This window comes from Plecotus auritus (assembly GCF_963455305.1).
Source record: "Plecotus auritus genome assembly, chromosome: 6".
Classification (NCBI taxonomy): domain Eukaryota; kingdom Metazoa; phylum Chordata; class Mammalia; order Chiroptera; family Vespertilionidae; genus Plecotus; species Plecotus auritus.
This window is the reverse complement of record NC_137773.1, coordinates 92,090,118-92,114,269: the sequence shown is the minus strand read 5'-3', so window position 1 is coordinate 92,114,269 and position 24,152 is coordinate 92,090,118. Positions and strand designations below refer to the sequence as shown.

The window sequence follows — 24,152 nt, the reverse complement described above, 5'->3', positions numbered from 1 at the left end:
ATCCTTTTTGATTAACTGGATGCTTTTGCAACCAGAATAATAAAGTGCAACATTTACATAGTGTGCATTTAAATAGTGTTCAACAGCAACATGCAGGCTACCTTGTTCTTACTATTCTCTGACACCATCTCTTACGCTGCTCTTTCTTGCTCATTCACCAGGACACACTGGGTCATTGTAAGCATTGGATTTTCTAAAACAGCCATCTTCTCAGGGTCTTTGCACTGGCTGTTCCTTTTTGTCTGCCAAGAACTTCCCCCTTAGTCTCCAGCTTATTCTTCTTTGAGGTGTCTACTTAACTGTTGCTGGTTGGCAAGTCTTGGTTAAACTCTATAAAAAAACAACAACACAAAAACCACAACCCTCTACCCCCTCTCCATTTAATGTGACTTTATATTCTTTATAGCATCTGTACCATTAAATACGTTATATTATTTTATTTGATTAAATTCGTTCTTAATCATTAATTTGTAGAGACTTTTATTTAAAGCATCCCCATACTCTGAACAGTGCCATGAACATAATCTATAGACAACATACAGGATGTCTCCAAAAAATGTATACACACTGTACAAACTGATAGGTCAATTTTGAAAATAAAATGCATTTTGATAAACACTGCCTTTATAATTATTCAAAGTGTGGATTACATTTTTGGGACACCCTATATATACCTCAAATGAATGAAAGATATCCTAAATAAAACAGCAATATACATTATGTTTGAAGAATTGATTGATGAAAAAAGGAAATTCTAATAAGAAATGGCAGTAGAGATGACTTAATGGGAACCAGATCATACACTAAATATGGAAATTATTTTCCTGAGTCTAAAATAAAAATGTGTTATTTATTCTCAGTTGCTAAAGCTTGCTAATGTGAAAATTTGCTTTTCATTTTTTCTATTTTCTGATAGTCACCTCTGACACATGGAACCAAGCAATGATACGCAAATTTCAGAATTCCTTCTTCTGGGACTTTCACAGGCACAGGAACTACAGCCCCTCATATTTGGGATTTTCCTCTTCATGTACCTGATCACTGTGCTTGGAAACCTGCTCATCATCCTAGCTGTCAGCTCAGACTCCCACCTCCACACGCCCATGTACTTCTTCCTCTCCAACCTGTCCTTGATAGACATCTGCTTCACCTCCACTACCATCCCAAAGATGCTCGTGAACATCCAGACACAGAGAAAAGTCATCACCTATGAAGGCTGCATCACACAGGTATATTTTTATACACTTTTTGTAGTGTTGGACAACTTTATCCTGACTGTGATGGCCTATGACCGGTTTGTGGCTATCTGCCACCCCCTGCACTACATGGTCATCATGAACCCTCGGCTTTGTAGAATGCTGGTCCTTGTGTCCTGGATTATGAGTTTCCTAAATTCCTTGCTACATAGCTTAATGGTGTTGCAACTGTCCTTCTGTGCAGACTTAGAAATCCCCCACTTTTTCTGTGAACTTAATCAGGTGGTTCAACTTGCCTGTTCTGACACCCTTCTTAACAACCTTATGATATATTTTTTAATTGTGCTCCTTGGTGGTGGTCCCTTTGCTGGGATCCTTTACTCTTACGCTAAGATAGTTTCCTCCATATGTGGAATCCCATCAGCTCAGGGGAAGTATAAAGCATTTTCTACCTGTGCGTCTCACCTCTCAGTTGTCTCCTTGTTTTATGGTACGAGCCTAGGAGTGTATCTCACCTCTGCTGCTACCCAAAATGCACACTCAAGTGCAATAGCCTCGGTGATGTACACTGTGGTCACACCCATGCTGAATCCCTTCATCTACAGTCTGAGGAACAAAGACATAAAAAGGGCCCTGGAAAGATTCCTTGGCCGGTAAGCTTTTCAAGGGCCAACTGTACTAGTTTGAAGAAGTGACCATGAATGAAGGGTTCAAAGCCTCAGAGCCCTATTATTTTCTGAGACAAATTAATCCAATCTTTTGACTATACATAACTGGAAATTCTGATCTCATGAGGTAACATGAATTATTTTGGAATGATTTAGTCTCTTATGGCATATATCATTCAAAGAAATATTTCTATCGTTTCCTTGAAAGAGTGGTCATGAATTATCCATTATCCTCTCCTATGGACATAAGTACATTTGGGTATTAAGGGTATTTACATAATTTTCTGCAGGAAAATCGGAGACCACAGTTTTCATGGTATACATCTAATCATTAAAGTGTGGATAGGATGTCTATGTGTCTGTGTTCTTATTCACTGGGTGAAAAATTACCTGGAGAGTTTTATGTGCTTTTTCTTAACTATTTTTCTGCTTCTGCTGAAAACCATTCAATGTACTTCTTACAAATGTGCTTCTTTCTAGTGCTCTGAGTAAATATCTCCCTTTTTCTAAACCTTTCCAAATCCACCAAAGGGACAGTGAATGAACAACCTTCATATCATATAATATATGTCTGAATGAAGCTTATCTCACACATATTTTCTCCACAAGTCACATCACAGAAACATTATAAGTAGTTACCAATTTCAACAGTGAAATCACCAACAGAAAGCACAAAACTGTTTAGCATGTGACACTACATAGACTATGAAAACTACACATTTATAGTATCAGAGCTGAAACAAGAAAGCAGAGTCTTGCCTTGTTGGACCTCAGATTAGAAGTGACCAGTAAGCAATTCAGATTGTTCTCTTCTCTGTGCATGTCTGAGAATGACCACTGAGTTCTCACCAGTATTGATTTTGGGTTACAAATATGTGTTTGCAAGTACCAATAGGTGAGTTCTCAAATATGGAATCTGTGAATAACGAGGAATGACAGAAGAAATGCACACATAAACATACAAAATCTCAAGTGTGTGTGTGTGTGTGTGTGTGTGTGTGTGTGTGTGTGTGTGTGTCCACCACTCAACATAAGCAACAATGACAGGAATAGTAGGAAGCCAGTTGGGCTGGAGGAAATAGTGAGGGGACAGTGGGAGGAGATGATGTCAGGGAGGGACATAGCAAGACATGTAGAGCCTTGTGGGTCATAAGCAGGTCTTTGATTTTTGTTTTGGGACCAGAGTTTGCCCTCTGGCCACTGTTGGGGGAAGAGCCTGTGTGTATGTGTGTGTGTGTGTGGGGGGCGGGCAGGGGGTAGTGGAGTGGAGCTGAAAGGTCAGGGAAGAAGTGACTGAATTGTTCCAAGTAGAAGATAATGGGGATGATCCAGGGTAAGGCCATGGAGGAGGTTAAAAGTGGGTGGATTCTGGATGGATTTTGAAAGTAGAACCCTCAGGGTTTGCTGATTCTGGGGTTTTGGTGGGGGTGGGGATTAATGGGTAACAGAGATAGAGATACAGATGACTCTAGAATTTTGACTTGAGCACCTGGGCCACTAGGAAAAGCACTGAAGACCACAGAGGCAGAGAGAAGTGCCCAGGTTCCACATGGGTCTACAGTGGCTTCATCCCCAGCCAAGGCCTGGCCCTGATGTGAGAGCTCTGGTGGTTTGGATATCACGAGGGGCAGAGCCTGCTCAAAACCAGGCACCTTCTTTCATTGCCTCTCAAGTCCACACCCCCGTACTTGCCCTCTGGCTCTGTTCTCTCCCTTTTAGTCTTGTTTCCAGAACTCCTGCTCCCTGGAGACTCAGATGATGTGCTTCTGATTCCTTCATCCTGAACTCATATGGCATGAGCACCCATAAAAGCCTTATGTGGAAGAGGCTGGAAGCAGGGGTGGGGAGGGGGAAATTCCTCCCTTGGGGAGTGGGTAAGGCTGTGTCCAGAAGCCCAGTAACATCTCCAGGGCATCCAGGAGAGCGGAAGCATCCTCATAGGCCAGGCCAGAATGGCCGCTTCCCAGGGCAGCCTTCCTTTGGGGTCCTATGGTGTCCAACCCCAGCCATGGCTCCAGCTACTCTGACACTCCATCTCCCAGTTCTTCCCACACATTTTCTCCTAGGAGTCATGATTGTAGCATTTGGTTTTCCTCACCCACTCCTCCCTACCCAACTCTGCCACTCCCCAGGACCTCCTTCCCAGTGGCTCCATGGGCCTGGCTACCCAGGGAGTCTCAAATAGCCCCAGCAGGCCCTGTGTGGGACCAGAGCCACAGGGCAGATGTCCAGCCCTTCCTGGAACTTTTCCTGTCCTCCTTTCCACAATCTGTGCATCTCTGGGTCCCTCCTGTCTCTCCATGTCAAAGTCCTCAGATGGGTTGTCTTAACTCATTTGTCCTTACCTGAGTACTGAAACCTGCTATAGTTACTGCTTTTCTAGGTTATGTGTCTAGACAGAGACCAATACCTGGAATCTAGTGTTTATAGAGGCCTTTCTGGGCCTTAATAATTCAGCCCATCTATCTCCTGATGGTCTATGAAGGAGGAACTTGTGTTTCTGTTCCTGTTACAAGATAGGGAGACTGGAGCAAAGACAGGTGAGGTTGCTCACCCAGGGCCACACCGCCAGACAGTGGGCTACAAATAAGTGTTTGCAAATACCAGTAGGTGAGTTCTCAAATATGGAATCTGTGAATAATGAGGAATGATAGAACAAATGAAAAACTTAGGACCTGACCACTGACTACTCTGATCTTCCACTATCATGAAAGCTGTAGACAAGGTTTCAGCTTTCAATTCTGCCCTGATGAGGGAGACAGGAAATAGCAAATGACCAAGAATATACCATTCAGTGACAAGGGCAATGAAGATCTCAAAAGAGGATGACTAGGGGAATGCCAGCATTGGTTGGGGGTGAATGAATAACTCAGACTCATAACCTAGAAAAGCTGTTATAATCCTGGTCACAATTTATTACAGGGAAAGGATACAGATTAAAATCGCAAAGAAAAAGGCACATGGGTGGGACTCACGGGATACCAGGAATGTGCATCCAGATGTCTTTTCTGAGTGCATTCCCAACTGTCAACTCTCCCAGCGATTATGTGTGGCAACCTGCACTGAGTATTTCAGGGAAACTCATCTGATCCTTGATGTCCAAGGTTTTTACTTCGAGTCGTTCACATGGGCTTGGCTGACCACTCATGTGGCTGACCTCAGCCTATTCAGAGGACAAACTAATAGTGCATGGTGACCCAAGGCCTCTACCATGAGTCACATTGTGAGCATGACTCTCTGGTGTGGTCTAAAGTCTAAGGTATACAGACACTCTTAACAGACAAGACACTCCAGGTCCTTAAAGATGATCTCCCAGGAGCAAGGCAAGGACATCATGCAGACAGGCCTTCCTTTGGAAGGTGCAAGCCCTCAAAGTTAATTCTTTATAGCACTGGAGTAAATAGTGGGTCACCAATGCATATTGAAAGAGTTCATGTTAAAGTTAGAGCTGGAATGAAGAGGGTGCTTCCCTGATCCAGCCTTCATATGAAACTTCAGCCCAGGGCAATACCTGTGCAGCAGCCCATGAAAGACCATGAAGGAGTAGCCATGCAGATGTCTGGGGTGAGAGAGTTCCAGGCAGAGGGAACAGAGGGTGTCAAGATGGGACTGAGATCTCAAGAAGAGAAGAAAGGCCAAGAGGGGGTGAAGGAAGAAGGTGATATCAGAAGGGCCACTTGGAATGTCTTATGAACAGGATGACACTCCCATTTGGGGCCTGAACAACTGAGCTGCTGGTGGAACCATATACAAAAAAATGGGAAAAATCAGAGGACAGACTCCAAGACAGCCTTTATGACCCCTGGTATCCATGTGTAATGCACTCTTCTTGAGTGTGGGCAGGCCTCATGACTCACTTCTAACAATAGATTAAGACAAAGGTGATGAGATGCCACTTTCAATATTTGGTTACAAAGATTGAGATTTCCATCTTGCTCCCATGGTGTGCACTCTCTCTCTGTGTCTCTCTCTTCCTCCCTCCCCTCTCTCTATCTCTTGTTCTGGTAAAACCAGCTGCCACATTGTGATTTGTCCTGTGGAGAGACCAATGTGGTGAGGAGCTGAGAGCTGCCTACTGAACAGCCAGCGAGGGACTGAATCCTGCCAACAACACCTGAGTGAACTTGGGAATGATCCTTCCCTCATCAAGCCCTCAGCTGACACTCTGGCCCATTAGTGACCCTGAAGCAAAGAAAGCAGAGAAACCATACCTCATTCCTTATTCTCAAAAACTTTGAGATCATAAGTATTTGCTGTTATTTTAAGCCCTTATGTTTGGGGGCAATTTGTTGCCCATCGGTAAATTGCTAATACAACAGATTTGGCCAGAGATTCAGTGGTGAATCAGGAGTTACAGTGTTTGCCAGGTTGAAATAAAATTGTAATAGACATCTGCTTTGGGCTGTCTTCCCCAAACTGCAGAGCCTCAGATAAGGATTAAGTGCAGGTTCGTCATTAGAAGTCTATCTTACAAAGCATGAGTAGAGGAGGAGAAGGGAAGTGAGATGTAGGCAGTAAATACTGATTTTGAATGAGCACATTTCTGTGGTGGGCACCTGGGGCTCAGTCCCTCTAGGGATCTCTGAGAGTGAGGAGGACACACCCTTGAGGAGTGAGGGAGCTGGGGTACTAATCCACCAAAAGTGATGGAGGGTCATTCCCTGGGATGCAAACTCCTTATTAATTATGACCTGCAGCTACATGGGCCACAGAAAGCCCCAGGCAGAGCATCCTGAGTGTTCACCAGAGCGGGGACCACAGTGAGAGGAATGAGGCACAAAGATTAATTGTTCCCTTGGCCTCTGCTCTACAATGTCTTGCCACACTGCAGTGACAGATCCTGTCTTAATTTAACATTTTGCTACTTAAATCATCATGAATGTTTTGCATTAATTTTGATTTTTTAATTTTTTAAAACACTTCATTTACATAATAGTCATCTTGACCTCTTGAGTTCCTTGGCACACCTTAAATTTTGTTTCACTTATCACCATTCTCCCAACCTTGGGGGTCATGGATGAGGGCAACAGCACACATGGGAGAGGACTCGGGTGTCAGCTGCCACATCTGAGTCAGGGTGGGCTCAGTTCTGCTCTAGTAAGAAGCAAACCCCAAATCTACATGGTTTAATGCATCAGAGATTTTCCTTCTCACCTGGCCACTATAGGTCTCCTGCCCTGGATTTTTTTCTTTTTTGGTTTTATAAATATACTAGAGGCCTGTTGCATGAAGAGATTCGTGCAATAGGCCTTCCTTCCCTTGGCTTCCAGCACTGGTTTTCCTCTGGCACTCAGGTCTTTGCTGCAGACTCTGGCCAGAGTCTGCCTTCTTCATCTTTGCTGCAGACTCCAGCTGGAGTCTGCCATCTTCGTCTTCCCTGCACACTCCAGAGTCTGCAGTCTTCCTCTTTGCTGTGGCCGGAGTGCTGCTCCTGTAGATCCCTTTGCCCCCCACCCTCCCTCTCATAGCAGGCATCGTGCCCCACCCGACCACTCTGTGCCTGGAGCAGCTGGGTGGCTGCCATCTTTGTCCTTCTAATTTGCATATTCCCTCCTGATTGGCTGGTGGGTAAAGCAGAGTGATGGTTAATTTGCATGTTTCTCTTTTATTATTGTAGATTTTTATTGATTTCAGAGAGGAAGGGAGAGGGGAGAAAGATAGAAACCTCAATGATGAAACCTGCCCTATTGGGGATGAAGTCTGCAACTGGGCAAGTGTCCATGACTGGAATCGAACCCAAGACCCTTCAGTCCACAGGCTGAAGATCTATCCACTGAGCCAAACCAGATAGGGCTGGATTTTTTTTTTTAATGTGGTGAAATATAGGTAACATAAAAGTTACCATATAACTATTATTTAAATTGACAGTTCAGTGCATTAAGTACATTCACATGCAACCATCATCACCATTCATCTCCAGACTTTCTTATCTTCACAAATTGGAACTTGGTTCCCATTCATTCCTCCACTTCCTCCCCCAGCCCAAGGCACCCACCATTCTACTTCTGGTCTCTATGAGTTTTACTTCTCTAGGGACTTCATAAAAGTGGAGTCATACAGTATTTTTATGATTGGTTTATTTCACTCAGCATAATGTCCTTAGGGGTCGTTCATGTTGTATTATGTATCAAAATTTAATTCCATTAAAAAATTTAAAGTAGTAAAAAAAAATTACCATTGTAACCATTTTTAAGTGTGCATTTCAATAGTGTTAAGTACATTCACATTGTTGTACAATCAACCCCTAAACCTTTTTTTCATGTTCTTGCAAAAATAAAATTCTACACCAACTAAACACTAACTAACTCCCCATCCCTCTCCTTCCATGCCTGACAACAACCATTGTATTTTCTGTTTCTATGAATTTCACTACTTCAAATATGTCATATAAGTGAAATCATGCAGTATTTGTCGTTTTGTGGCTGGCTTCTTTCACTCAGCATAATGTCAGCAACTCTATTCTCTCAAATACTTATTTCTCTATTGCATGTGCATTTCAAATGCCATTTCCTTCCATCAGAAACCCATCCCCAACAAGTACAACTATCACATTGGAAATCATTTTAAATATGTTAAGATTAGTTCAATAAAAAGAGAAGCCGTGTCTACATGAAGATGTGAAAAAAATAGTATCATGAAAGCAACAGCTCTCTAGCTCTGTTAATCAGTGAGTTAAGTTAATGGACTCTAGATATCTGGAAGGAAAAAGTTTTACTTTTTAAGCCTAGAAATGGTAAGTGGGAGACTAGCTGCAGAGGGGTGATGTTTATATTTGGAAGGGCCTGACCCTCTAGAGTAGAACTTCCACATCTGGTCATTAAACATATTTTTACTCTCTCTCTCTTCTCTAAGATCATTGGGTTGTTGAGGGGAGATGAAGAAATAAAGCTTAACTAAATTAAAATTTACCCGGTAGTCTGTTTGCAGAGGTGGCCCCACTCTTTTCTCTTTCCACGTCTTTGTCCATGTGATTGTGAGCTTCTCCCATGCAGAGGTGTAGTCTTTTTCTCCACCTTTCAATATGAGTGGGACTTAGGATTTTTTCTTTGTTTTGTTAAAAAAATATGGTGGAAGGGACAGTGCATTTACCAGGCCTTGGTGCATTTCCACTGCTCTCACTCAGAACCCTGGCTGAGCCATGTAAACAAATTCAGGTGGGCCTTCCAGAGAAGGAGAGGACATGTGGACAGAGCTCATTTATCCCAGCCAAGCCCTCCCTAGGTCAGTCACAATAGCTGAGCCCCTAATACATTAGGAAGCCCAGCCAAGGTCAGCAGAGACACCCCAGCAGACCCATAACTGACTACAGACTCATGAAGAGACCAGCAGAGATCAATACCTTCCCACTACACAAACCCATTGGAAAATAAAGGAATTATATTCAACTGTTTGCTTTTAGAGTGGCTTGTTATAGCAACTAGTGGCCCAGTGCACGGATTCATGCACATTGAAGGGAAATTAATTAGAAGGTGGCTGGCGGAGTGGGACTGGGCAAGATGAGCTGGACATGCCATGGAGCCAACCTCCTGTGGTCCCTCCCCAGCCACCTGCACCTGGGGCAGTGCTGTGGCTTGAAGGGCATCTGAGGTCACTGCACCTTGGCAGTAAACCAGATTTGGAGCTGATGGTGCCCTAGCAACAATATAGCCCATGCCTGAAGGCGGAATCATGTGGCCAAGGAATCGGGCTCCCTCCTCTCTGGTTTCAGTGCACGTCACCCGAGAACCACCACTGCCAAGTCACTGCAGCTCGGCATCTCCTGTGTTGAGCATCTACCCCCTGGTGGTCAGTGTGCATCATACCTACTAGCTGGTCGGATGGTTGGCCAGTCACTTAGCCTTTTATATGTATATACTAGAGGCCCAGTGCACAAAATTTGGGACCCCTCCCGCATTCTGGGACCACTGGCTCTTAACCACTCACCCGCCTGCCTGCCTGATCACCGCTAACCACCTCTGCCTGCCTGCCTGATGCCCCTAACTGCTCCCCTGCTGGCCTGATTGCCCCTAACCGCCTCTGCCTGTCACCCTGATCACCACCCCTAACCGCTCTGCCTGCCTGCATGATTTCCCCTAACTGCCTCTGCCTTGGCCCCTGCCACCGTGGCTTTGTCCAGAAGGATGTCTGGAAGATGTCCAGTCTACCCAGTCTAATTAGCATATTACCTTTTTATTAGTATAGATAGTGAATTGATCCTATAATCAAAGTGAACAGAACTGAGGGAAGTAATAATAATCTGGTACTTCTTACTTTTGGCATCTGAAATTTGCAGACAGCATTCACAGTGATTCTGTTATCCAAATATATTCAAATGTATTCCAGATAAATGTATGAAAGTGACTCCACTGAGGTTCCTTCCTTCCAGGTAGTCAGGACAGGGTGGAAGGGCATGCATGTTTGTGCAGGAAAATCTGTGATTCTTATTCACATGACAGAAAAATTTCAACTCCTGGGTGATTAATCCTCTTTGTTTTCATTTTTTATTTTTCACTTTGGTTATTTTGACAGGTTTCTCTTTTTCAGATTCTCTACTCACATTAACATTTTCAGGAAATAAAAACTCTCCCACACCAAAACACCACTGCAGATCTGCTATACTTAAATATATGACTCCATTGGAAGTGCTACCAGCATAGTCTTGGCAAATAGCCCAAAGCATATATTTCAGAGGTTTTTATAGCTTTCAATGTTCATGTTTAATTCTTAGGCCAAACTGCTTTTTAATGAAGACAACATTGTGCTTTGTGCAAGAATGGAAACCTCAAAATAATCATCATAAAGCTTCTGGGATAATATACTAGGATGGTTCATGGATATAAGATGAAAACTACATTGTTGGAATTATAAATGGTTAGAGAGGCCCAGACTAGAGGAAAAGCCCAAACCACCATTAGAAGAATGAAATATGATATGGTCCTAGATGTATCCTTAAAGGTTTGTTTGAGCCCTCAGTCTAAATGGTGAGGATTGATCTGAATTCAGTTCAGTCTAGCCAACAGAAAGTGATTTGCAATTTTTAAATTGTATTTATTATACAGACCATGTACAGTCTAGAAATTTCCTTTAGTGCTACACTGTTGTACTTTTTGTTCTGGCAATTTGAGGGTGTGCAATTACCTTAAAGTCATCAATAAGAAAAGGCTGTGCTCCCTCTTCATCAAAATTAGACATGTCATCTGTAATCATTGTACTGAAGTCTAAAAGAAAATTCCAGTTATCTTTTGCTATTGATTGTTTACGATGTCTCAACAAAAACTAAAAATTTAAAGCTTCCATTAAGCACTAAATTCCAGTAGGCAATGGCTATTTCTAGATGTAATCCTTTTTGTCCTGGATTCTTTGAAAAAATAAAAGTAAACTGGTAAAAATCCTTAAATCGTGCTAGTCATTTCAATCCCTGTTCCAGCTTGGGTATCTGAGCCGCTATGCTGTCACTTCCTAATTCTGTCATGCCCTGCATGACCTCTTGTTTGGAGAACTTGAACTGTTGCTGCTCTAAACTTCCACACAATGATCAACACACTAATGCTGGCTGGCTGGAGTGCCAGGTCATCACAGAACTACTGTATACCATCTATTTCTATTTTATTTCCACCTTGAGGATCTTTGTGTCTAGTGCATAGTTGTTCTAACATCTTCCTGTCCAATGATCTTTTTACACTGTCTCGAATATACAGTTCAGGATTTTGGGAAAAATAGGCCTGTTAGAATATCTAACTTCCAGGCATTTTGAGACAGGCAACTTACTGCTGGTTTTTCACTAGGTTGTGTGAAGATCATAAAGTAACCATGGGTATCCTTCTGCAATGACGTAAACTTGTTTATGTTGTGTCCTCCAGGCCCCTTCCCTCCTCCTCCAGCCCCAGGGTGAATGGAGGATAAATGGCTCCTTTCCCGGGATCCTGGGATCCAGTTCATGCACAGTGTGGTGCAGCCCTTGTCAAGGCCAAGGGAGCAGCCCTGGGCCTGGGAGAGGCAGGTGTTAGGAGCCCCTCATGACTTTTCTCCTGGGGGTGGGATCCTCTCAGGCATGTGTGAGTCATCCTTTGATTATAAAGATTGAAGACATTCCTGAGTTCAGGTATATATATATATATATATATATATATATATATATATATATATATATATATATAGAGAGAGAGAGAGAGAGAGAGAGAGAGAGAGAGAGAGAGAGAGAGATTGTTCACTCACTGTCCCTTTGGTAGATTTGAAAAAAATTTAGAAAAGGGGAGGTATTTAATTTAGAAGAAGTCACATTTGTAGGGAGCACAATGAAAATTTTCTAACAGTAACAGAAAAATAGTTCAGAAAGAAACGCAAAGAACACTCCACATAATCCATCACCCAAATGAATAAGGGATGTTACACATGGACTTCATATTCCACACTTTGTTTTTTTTTATTATACTATTATTGATTTTTTAGAGAGAGAGGAAGGGAGATAGAGATACAGAGACAGAGACAGAGTTAGAGATAGATATAGGTAGATAGATTATAGGTAGATAGATAGATAGGTAGATAGATAAGTAGATAGGTACAGAAGCATCAATGTGAGAGCCAAACATCAATTGACTGCCTCTTGTAGGTTCCCCAATGGGATGGAACCTAGGTATATGCTCTGACTTGGTATTAAACACACAGGATTCTTGGTGCACAAGAGGATGCTCAACCAATTGAGCAACTGGGCCAGGACCATATTCCGCACTTTAATGAGTAAATGTGCAGCATGAAAAATATTGTTAAATAGTAATAAATTGTATGGCTATTTTTTGCTTCATCATATTTAAGGTCATCTCTGACTCTAACCATATTAGATCACTCTGTTTATTAAAATGTATGTATCCATTAGACTCTTCTTGGAAACATGTATTGAATAGTCAATTGTTGTGAGTGGCTAAGATAGACATGTGGACACACAGCAGAATAACAGAATGAAGACTATAAAACCAGGAGGCCAGCTATAAAACCTACTACATGTTAAATTCTACATTATCAAGAAGAGCAGTACAGGTAATGCTATAGAAAATAATGATGACCATATAAGTGAAAACTGTGGTCTCAGATTTTCCTCCAAAATAAAATTATGTAAATGACCTGAGTAGCCAAGTTTGTCCCCAGGGGTAGCATACTTTATGACAATTCTTTCAGGAAAACCATAGGAAAATTACTTGGAATGATATATGTTATAAGAGAATAAATTATGCTAAAGTAATTCATGTTAACCCATAAGATAAATGAATATTTATTTATAGATTGTACAGTACTGTAGAAATGTACTGTATATAAGATACGTTAAAACGGAGAATCATTTGGGGGTCTGGAATGAAGTAATTTCTTATAGTCCAAAGATTGGATTAATTTATATCAGACTTCTGACTCTGAGGCTTTGCACCCTGAATTCACCGACATTTCTTCAAACGAGAACAGTTGGCCCTTGAAAAGCTTACCGGCCAAGGAATCTTTGCAGGGCCCTCTTTATGTCCTTGTTCCTCAGACTGTAGATGAAGGAGTTCAGCATGGGTGTGACCACGGTGTACATCACCGAGGCTGTTACACTTGAGTGTGCATTTTCAGGAGCAGCAGAGCTGAGGTAAACTTCTAGGCCCGTACCATAAAATAAGGAGACAACTGAGAGGTGAGATTCACAGGTAGAAAATGCTTTATACTTCCCCTGAGCTGAAGGGATTCCACATACGGAGACAAGTATCTTAGAGTAAGAGTGAAGGATCCCAGTAAGAGGACCAACACCTACCACTCCAGCTGAAAAATACATTATAATGTTAAGAAAGGAGTCAGAACAGGCAAGTTGGATCACCTGATTGAATTCACAGAAAAAGTGATGGATTTCCAAGTCTGAGCAGAAGTGCAGAACCGACACTATTAAGCTTTCTAGCAAGGAAGCCATGGCAGTCATGAGCCAGGACACCAGAACCAGCAGTCCACAGAGCTGGGGGTTCATGATGACCATATAGTGCAGGGGGTGGCAGATGGCCACAAACCGGTCATAGGCCATCATGGTCAGGATAAAGCTGTCTAACTGTGCAAAGAGGATATAAAAATACAGCTGGGTGATGCAGCTTGCATAAGTGATGCCTTTGCTCTGTGTCTGGATGTTCCATAGCATCTTTGGGATGGTGGTGGAGGTGAAAGAGATGTCTACCAAGGACAGGTTGGAGAGGAAGAAGTACATGGGTGTGTGGAGGTGGGAGTCTGAGCTGACAGCCAGGATGATGAGCTGGTTTCCCAACACAGTGACCAGGTACATGGAGAGGAAAAGCCCAAATATGAGGGGCTGCAGTTCCAGTGACTGTGAAAGTCCTGAAAGAAGAAATTCTGAAATTTGTGTACCATTGCCTGGTTCCATGTGTCAGACGTGACTACCAAAAGAAAAAAACAAAAAGGAAAAAATGAATAACTAATTTTCACATTAGCAAGCATTAGTAACTAAGAATAAATGACACATTTATATTTTAGAGTCAGGAAAATAATTTCCAGTTCTTTTTTTGTGATCTGGTCCCCTTATGGGTATATCTATAGGCATTTCTCATTAGAATTTCCTTTTCTAAAATCAACTTGTTCTTCTAACAAGTATATTGCTGTTTTATTGAGGATATCTTTCATGCATTTGAAGAATATATATTTACTACAGTCCATGTTCTAGTCACTGTTCAGAGTATGGGATGCTTAACAATAAGAATCTACAGACTAATGTTGGAGAAATAGTATAATCAAATAAAAATAATAATATAACATATCCAATGGTGCAACTTTTACCAAGAAAATTAATCACATTACATGGAGTGGATAGAGCATATTCTATTTTATAGAGATTAGGTAAGACTTGCCAAGTTTAGCCAAGGTGTGCTGATATTGCTAAGGGTGTGAAAGTGCTCACAAAACAAAGATCATAGGCAATTGAAGAGGTAGAAATGTTGTTGATTTGGATAAAGAAAAACAGTTAGCTGGTAATATAGGGAGACAGCATTTTGGAGGCAATGATATGTGGATAAGCGAAGATACTGTACCCCTGGATTGAGGGCTGACAGTGAGTAAAAGGTAGTTTAATAAATGAAGAAAAGAAGTGTTTATTTATAGATTGTACAGTACTGTAGAAATGTACTGTATATAAGATACGTTAAAACGGAGAATCATTTGGGGGTCTGGAATGAAGTAATTCAATTTATATTATTTCTAACTGGAGGCCCAGTGCACGAAATTCGTGCATGGGGGGTGCAGGGGGGGTGTCCCTCAGCCTGGCCTGCAACGATACCAGCATCCCTCACCCTGGCCTCTAGCCAGAGGCTCCTCCCCTCCTTCTGCGCAGCCTCTGGGTAGATGCTTGTCCTGGGGCATCCTCAGGGCCCAGGCCCACGACGCCTGGCAGCTTGGGTACTTGGGGGCTTGGGCTCTTAGGTCCAGCTTCCCCGCACGGTGTGGTGCACATCAGCTGCCATGGGAGCCACGCCTCAGGAGTCGCCCCCTTGGACAATACTACTTACAAGTGCAGGGGTGGGGGGCGGCCGCAGTGGCAGTGATTTGATGTCTGTAGCGTGCCTGTTGGACACCCCCCTGCTGTGGCACCACACTGGCCGCATCCGCACTAGGGAGGCCAGGATGTGACTGGGGGCTGCAGGCGGAGGACCCCAGCACCCATAAGGCTCCGTCAGCATCAGGAACTGGAAAGATCCATTTTTCTGGGTCCTCCCCTCTCTCTGCATGGCTGGGGCGGGGACGCAGGGCTCACGTCCCCAGAGGCCCCTCCTCTCCCTCCTCGAGGAGCCGCCGGGGCACAGATGCGAGCTCAGCATCCCACGCCCAGTCCTCTGGCCAGAGGCTCCTCCCCTCCCTCCGTGGCCAAGGATCAGACACTGGGCTAGTGTTGCCGGGGAGGCGCTATCAGCGTCTGCTATGGGTGCCACCATTTTTGTAGCGGAGTGATGGTTAATTTGCATATTACTCTTTTATTAGATAGGATGGGAAAAATTATTCAGTTTTTAAACAAATCTCTTCTCCAACAGCCTTCTGGGATGAATTAAATTTGAGAACTGAGTTTACACTGTATTATGAGAGAGTCTCAGTTGTGTGGTTCTGGGATAGGGCAACACACCCACCATCTTCCCTGAAGTCTGAATGGCACCTTCCCCTTAGGAGATACACAGAGGTCCCATCTTCCCAATTCTGTCCAAAGCCCTTTCAGAAACAGTTTTTTCAGTGACTAAGTCTGATAGTAAATGGGAATGTGTAGGCTGGGAAGGCAGATCCCAAAGTGCCTGGGAGGTTTGCTGACTCACCTTTGATGCTATAAAGCCATCCTTGGAGAGTAGCTTGGTTCCTCATATTCACAGTCAAGCGCAGTAGAGGCAGCCACAAAAGGGGGATCACTTCAAGCTTCAAATAGGTTGTTGAGAACCAATCATAAGCAACTTCTCACATAAGCTAGCACCAAAGTCCCTACCAGGAGGCCCAGAATCAACATACAAAACAGCCTCAGACAACATAAGAGAAGGATACAAAGGAGATCCCAGGAGCACACTAAACTCTGCCTAGATAAACTCCACTATGTTTTTTTATTTCATTATTTTCTTTTTATTGCTTTGTTATTATTTTCTCTTTTTTCTTTCACATCTCTTATTTTTCTCCTTTGTTTTATATTCTATTTTTTCTTTCTTTTACTTATTTTTCCCTTTTCTTACTTTTTCTCTCTTCCTTTTCCCCCACACTGTTTTTCTTGTTATTCTTTACTAGTGTCCTGGTGCACTGATTTGTGCACATTGAAAGAAAATTAATTAGTCCCTTGGTGCTGGGACTAATGCAGGCAGTCCCAGATGGTGGCCACAGAGTGGAAGTGGACTAGATGGGCCAGACACACCCTGGAGCCAATCTCCCAAGGTCCCTCCATGGCTGGCTGCACCTGAGTCAGCGCTGCGGCTCAAAGGGTGTCTGTGGAGTGAGGGGGGTCCCTCCAGAATGTGGGGTCCCTCGGCCTGGCTTGTGGGCCGCGGGCCAAAACTGGCTCCCCGACATCCCCCTAGTAGTCCCAGAATGTGAGAGGAATCATGAGGAACTGGGCTCCCTCCTCTCTTGTTCCAAGGTGCATCACCCGAGAACAGCCACTGCCAAGTGACCACAGCTCAGCAGCTCCTACATTGAGCATCTGCCCCCTGGTGGTCAGTGCACATCATAGCTACTGGCCTGTTGGATGGTTGGATGGTTGCTTAGCCTTTTATATATAGAGATTCTTATTTTTCCTCTCCCTTCTTTCCTTTCATATTATTTTTTCCTCCCCATATTTTCTTATCATATTCTTTTATTTTTCTTCATTTATTATTCTTGTTCTCCCTTCTCTTTGTTTTTTTCTTTTGCAGTTGTTTTTATTTGGCTTCCTTTTGTTTTTGATTTCTTCCTTGCTTTGTTTTGTTTTGTTCAACCAGCACCTGGGAAACAGGTCACAGGATATGGTTGGGGTTAAGTCTCACAGTCAGCGAGCCTGAGGGTGGATCCCACTCACAAATGGCAAAACAACCATCAAGACCCAGTTACAAAAGAAAAGCGCATCCCCAAACCCCTAAACACACACACACACACACACACACACACACACACACACACACACACAAAACAAAAAACCATACAAGTGACTTTCTAGCATCCAATTCAGGAGATAAAGGTGGTTGCACCACTGGGTCCCACAGGATACTTTCTTTGAAAGACCACCTCATGAAGACTGGGAGTCATAGCATTTCTATCTAATACACAGAAACAACCACAAAGAGACAGCTTTGGGAGAAAATATAAAATCCCCAAATGAAAGAAAAGGAGGAATCTCCATAAAAAGAGCTAAATAAAATGGAGGCAAGTAATTTATGACATAGAGTTCAAAGTAATGGTTATATGGATGCTCAAAGAACTTAGTGAGAACTACAAGGAACATAATGGGAACTACAAGGAACTTAGTGGGAACTATATCAGCATGAAAAAGGACATAAGAACCATGAATAAGAACAACTCAGAAATGAAGAACTCTACCTGGTGAATGAAATAGGCTTACAAGTCCAGAGAGCACAAAGAGTCCCAAACAAGCGGAACGCAAAGAGGCCCACACCAAGACACATCATAATTAAAATGCCAAGGGTTAAAGACAAAGAGAGAATCTTAAAAACAGCAAAAGAAAAGCTGTTAGTTACCTACAAGGGAGCACCCATAGGACTGTCAGCTGATTTCTCAACAGAAACTTTACCGGCCATAAGGGAGTGGCAAGAAATATTCAAAGTGATGAATAGCTACTTGGCACAAGAACAAACATAGACCAATGGAATAGAATAGAGAATCCAGATATCGACCCAAACCACTATGCGCAATTAATATTTGACAAAGGAGGCATGAACATACAATGGAGTCAAGACAGTCTCTTCAATAAATGATGTTGGGAAAATTGGACAGATACATGCAAAAAAATGAAACTAGATCACAAACTTTCACCATACACAAAAATAAACTCAAAACGGATACAGGACTTAAACATAAGACGGGAAACCATAAAAATACTAGAGGAATCCACAGGCAGCAAAATCTCAGACATATGCCAAAAGAACTTCTTCACTGATACTGCCCCTAGGGCAATGGAAGCCAAAGAGAAAATAAACAAATGGGACTACATCAAAATAAAAAGCTTTTGCACAGCAAAAGAAACCATCAACAAAACAACAATAAACCCCACTGTATGGGAGAACATATTTGCAAATGTTATCACTGATAAAGGTTTAATCTCCAACATCTACAGGCAGCTTATACAACTTAATAAAAGGAAGATAAATGATCTAATTAAAAAATGGGCAACAGACCTAAATAGAATCTTTTCTAAAGAAGACAGAAGGAAGGCCAAGAGACACATGAAAACATGCTCAAAGTCACTAATTATCCGAGAGATGAAAATCAAAACGACAATGCGATACCATCTCACACCTGTCAGAATGGCTATCATCAACAAATCAACAAACGACAAGTGTTGGCGAGGATGCGGAGAAAAAGGAACCCTCGTGCATTGCTGGTGGGAATGCAGACTGGTGCAGCCACTGTGGAGAACAGTATGGAGTTTCCTCAAAAAACTGAAAATGGAACTCCCATTTGACCCAGTATTCCCACTCCTAGGAATATATCTTAAGAAACTAGAAACACCAATCAGAAAGGATACATGCACCCTTATGTTCATAGAAGCACAATTTACAATAGCTAAGATTTGGAAACAGCCTAGGTGCCCGTCAGCAGATGACTGGATCAGACAATTATGGTACATCTACACCAGGGGTCCTCAAACTTTTAAACAGGGGGCCAGTTCACTGTCCCTCAGACCGTTGGAGGGCCGGACTATAGTTTTTTTAAAAAAAACTATGAACAAATTCCTATGCACACTGCACATATCTTATTTTGAAGTAAAAAACAAAACGGGAACAAATACAATATTTAAAATGAAGAACATGTAAAGTTAAATCAACAAAGTTACCAGTATTTCAATGGGAACTATGGGCCTGCTTTTGGCTAATGAGATGGTCAATGTCCGGTTCCATATTTGTCACTGCTAGTCGTAACAAGTGATGCAAGTGTGCATCAGTTAGTCTAGATCTGGTTGGAGATTTCAGATGTTTCATTCTGGAAAAAGTCTGTTCACAGACATAAGTGCTGCCAAAGATGGTTGCCATTTTGAGTGCATGGTTCCTGAGATTAGGATATGTCTCAGAGGGGATAGATGCATAGAAATTAGGAAGGCTGCTTGACTTGAATGCGTCTTTCAGAGAGTCACAATTCTGCAGTTCAGCCAGTTCCATTTGGTAAATTGTATCCACATTTTCAATGTCAATAGAAAATGGGTTACGGAAAAGCTGTATGTCCTGTTCATGGAGATGAAGCTCTTTAAATCTAAATTGGAACTCCTTTTGCAACTTTTCCAGTGAATCCACACGTTTTGTTTGGGAATGCAACCAATGGTTTTTCTGCTAACAGATTTTGAGTCGTGGGGAGATGGCAGAAATTTCCCTCCTTCACTTGTTTGATGAGGAGGCCTAATTTTACTTCAAATGCTTTCACATGTGATTGCATATCACAGATGAGCTTCCCCTTTCCTTTAAGTTGCACATTGAAACTGTTGAGTAGCTCTGTTACATCTGTCAGAAAGGCAAGGTGCCATTTCCATTCTGCATCATTGAGCTCTGGTACTCCTTTGTTTTTTGAAAGCAGAAAAGCTGTAATCTGTGGAAGTAAGTCATAGAAATGTTTCAAAACTCTCCCTCGACTCAGCCAATGGACTTCTGTGTGGTACAGAACATCCTCACAGGCAACATTTAGCTCAGACAGAAATTCCTGAAATTGTCTGTGGTTTAGTGCATTAGCTCTAATGAAGTTAACAGAAGATACCACAATTTTCATAACAGAGTCCCACTTCAGTGATTTACTACACAGCACTTGTTGGTGGATGAGGCAGTGAATGGCTATTGGATGAGAATGGTTATGTTTGTCCATCTCTTGGTTAATGTGAGCAATTACTCCTTTCTTAGACCCCACCATGCTAGGAGCACCATTAGTTGTCACACTGGCTAGTTTAGCCCAGTCCAGCTCCAAACCATTCACAGTTTGGCAAACCTTTTCATAGATATCCTCTCCTGTAGTTGTTCCTTTGATGCTTTGCAGTGCAGCAAGCTCTTCTGTGACTTCGAAATAGTCATTCGTCCCACGAATAAAAATTAGAAGTTGTGCAGAATCACGAACATCATTATTTTCATCGAGTGCCAAGGAAAAATAGGAAAGATTTTTTGCGGAGTTTTGCAAATGCTGATGCAAATTGTCTCCCATTTCTTCAATCCTTCGTGTAATTGTAGGTCCTGAAAGACTCACTGTACTAAATAAATCGGCCTTCTCTGGACACATCTCTTTGTCAACAGAAAGAAGGCATTCTTTAACAAATTCTCCCTCCACGAATGGTCTGCCAGTGCACGCTATTAGCTTGGCAACTTGAAAACTTGCTCGCAGTGATGAAATATTTAGCTGCTTCTGCTTCACAAAAGTATTTTGCTGAGTTGTCAATGTATTTTTCAGTTTTAATATTTTATCTTTTCTCACTTCTCCGACCAAACAATCATATTTATCTTTATGTTGAGTTTGATAGTGTTGGTGCAAATTGCATTCTTTGAACACAGACACTATATTTTGGCATATCAAACACACAGCTCTTTCCTTGTACTGCATGAAAAAGTAATCATAAGTCCACTGTTCTTTGAATATCCTACACTCTGAGTCAATTTTTCTCTTTCTTGATATCATTGTTTCCTAGGGATTCCAAATTGCTATTAGTAAAATACAAATATATATATATATATATATATATGCACACACATAGCGCTACAAAAACAATATACCGGCAATAACTTTGCCCACACAGAGACATATAGACTGCACTGCCCATCAATGCAGTCTGATCAGTGCCCATCAATGCAGCCTTCCCAGTCCACATCATTTCAGCCTCACCAGTGCCCATATTGGTGGAACTCTGCTTTTACCTCAGGCTTACACTGGTGTGGTGCGGGAACTGGCATGATTACAGAGCCGGTCCTCCACCACCTTTCCAGTTCACACTACCCTGTGCGAACTGCACTGCGATCTGTGAACTTGCACAGGAATCTGATCACATGGGTGAGAAGACCCATGTGATCAGATTCCACTGCAGGAAAAAAGAAGGCACGTATGCCTTTTTTCTTCCGAATTTAATGCGAGTTCAGCCATACAAGCATATGGCTGAACTCGCACTGCTCAGAGATCGCAACAGTGTGAACCGGGGCTTACACAGCACACAACATAAAACATCATACACAACTGAATAGCAATCAAAATATAAATGCACTTACTGTCAATTAAATTGGGTTTCCTACTCCTCGGCTGTCTGCAGAGCTGGATTAAGTTCCCATGGGGCCCTAGGCAGATTACTAGTTTGGGGCCCCCTTGCGATAACACTGAGCACTGACCATTTGCATTAACACTGACCGCTGACCATTTGCATTAATACTGAGCGCTGACCATTTGCATTAACACTGAGCACTTACAATTATCATTACCACTGAGCACTGACTATTGGCATTACCTCTGAGCGCTGACCATTTGCATTACCTCTGAGCACTGACAATTTGCATTAGCACTGAGCGCTGACTATTTGCGTTATCACTGTGATGCAACCCCCCTAGAAACCACCCCCAACCAACTAACCAACTTAAAAAAAAAAAGCTCTCCTAACTTCAAAAAAGGCGCCCCCTATCTGCAAAAAAAAAAAAAAAAAAAAGACCTAACTTCAAAAAAAAATAAATCCTAACTTGTTCTTACCTCGGTCCTCAGGCAGCAGCAGGCTCTGCACAGGCAAGCTCGTGACTCATCCGAACACACCCGAGACTGAGAGATAGAGAGAAGGAGGAGAGTCGGAGAGTGCGGCGCACATTCCACACATGTGCACTGCAGGCCCGGGACAAGTTGGCTGCTAAGCAGGACAGGCAGCGGCAGCAAAAACACCCGGCGGGCCGGATAAATGTCCTCGGCGGGCCGTATGTGGCCTATGAGCCGTAGTTTGAGGACCCCTGCTTTAAGTCATAGTTTCTTAATCTCTGCACTATTGACATTGTGGGCCAGATCATTGTTGGTGGTGTGGTCTCTCCTGTGCATCCCTGGACTCTACCTACCTACACTGATCATGTGACAGATCAAAATGTCTCTGGATATTGCTCAATGTCCCCTGGGGGAAAAACACTGCCTAGCTGTTAGAGAACCAACATTTTAATGTAACAATTCCAAAATATTTTTGTATAATTGTTATAATAGCAATTCATTGAGAATGTATATGGAAGACTTTCAAGTGTGAATAGCACAGCCACATCATAAAATATTATGTGCACATGGTAATAATGAGTTGGCATCACACTAGTTAATTGGAAGGAAGACCATAAGGCATTGTTGAGTAATAAGGAAGAGTGGGCACATGGAAAAAAAGACTGTACAACATAGAAAGACATTTTTTACTGGGCACAGGATGCTATTTCTATATTTCTACAAATGTACATGAATGTGTATGTATTCAAAGAAGAAATGATAAGTTTTTTTAAAAACTAAGACTTATGGAATACAGATTATCAGTAGGAATGAAATTAGGTGAAGTATAGGGGTTACAAAACAACTGTGTGAAACAAAATTAAGTGAGAATCGAATTAATTTAAATAAAGACAGAAAACAATAAGTTAATAATATCAACATGGACCATTAATTCTGGGTTAAATTTCCAATAACTTGGAAATAAAAGAATAGCATAGAAGGGCTTTTAAATTTGGGAGGAAAGCAGCATCTAAGTTATAATTTCTTCTTATATAAAGATATTGGTTTCAAATATGCTGATGGAAGGTAAAGGTACTCTTTAGTAAATACAAAAGAAAATGCCTTCCGGAAGATGGAAGAAGATGATGCAAATTTAGGCAACAGAGCTAACCACAAAGGCCAAAAAGAACAATAAGGAATAATGGAGATGTGAAACAAGTTGGTAATATGTGCATAGGATGATTTACTAACACTAAGTACATAGAATAACATTCACTTCATTTTCATTGATAGCAAAGATTCGCATGTGAAGAATATAAAAGTAACAGCTGAACTTTTTTTTTTCAGTAAGCAAAGCAAAAATAAAAAAAATAAAAACAATGGAGAGAATACGAAATGACCGAGGGACAGATTTGAGCCCACAATATCAATAACCACTCACAATTCCTCACATATACATTTATGAAGGTATTCAATGACAAACAATGAAGCAGGTGAAAGAAATGTCCAATTCCTTGTTGAGAAGAATGCAATAAAAAACAGCAATAAAAACAGGCTGGCCCCACTATACAAATGTCAAGACTAGTACAGACAATTTATAATAGACAAAACAAATGAATAACTAACCCACAAATATATTCATGTCACAGGTAATGAAGTAATTGCAAAGTTAAGCTATTTAGCATACCTCCTTTCACTTATCAAATAAATTCTTTTTCATGTGAATTAAAAGCCAGAGTGAAAGAAGATAGTGTGTAATGTATGTCTCATGAACTACTGTTGCAAGGTGATATTTGCAAGAAATATATTGGAGAAAGATCTTTCTCATCAATATGGAAATGTAGTGGAATAGACCCCATGATAAAAATAAAGAAAAACTGCCCTCATTTTACTGGACATCCCTCTATACCTAGCACTCTACCTTCCGACTCTCTTTAATTGCAAAACT

At 42.0% G+C, this 24,152-nt stretch overlaps 2 protein-coding genes and 1 pseudogene across 3 annotated transcripts; 1 reads left to right on the top strand and 2 right to left on the bottom strand.

Moving 5' to 3' along the window:
- Positions 1-929: 929 nt before the first annotated feature.
- On the top strand, positions 930-1,853 carry LOC308252306 (olfactory receptor 7A5-like; the record flags this gene model as incomplete). Its single annotated transcript, XM_080676712.1, has 1 exon — positions 930-1,853. The coding sequence occupies one exon, from the start codon at positions 930-932 to the stop codon at positions 1,851-1,853; it is 924 nt and encodes a 307-aa protein (XP_080532838.1).
- A 9,080-nt stretch (positions 1,854-10,933) lies between these two features.
- LOC308252320 (DCN1-like protein 1) lies at positions 10,934-11,644 on the bottom strand (annotated as a pseudogene). Its single transcript has one exon. The product of its transcript is annotated as a DCN1-like protein 1 (transcript).
- Positions 11,645-13,310: 1,666 nt separating this feature from the next.
- On the bottom strand, positions 13,311-14,231 carry LOC308252318 (olfactory receptor 7A5-like; the record flags this gene model as incomplete). Its single annotated transcript, XM_080676724.1, has 1 exon — positions 13,311-14,231. The coding sequence occupies one exon, from the start codon at positions 14,229-14,231 to the stop codon at positions 13,311-13,313; it is 921 nt and encodes a 306-aa protein (XP_080532850.1).
- Positions 14,232-24,152: the final 9,921 nt, after the last annotated feature.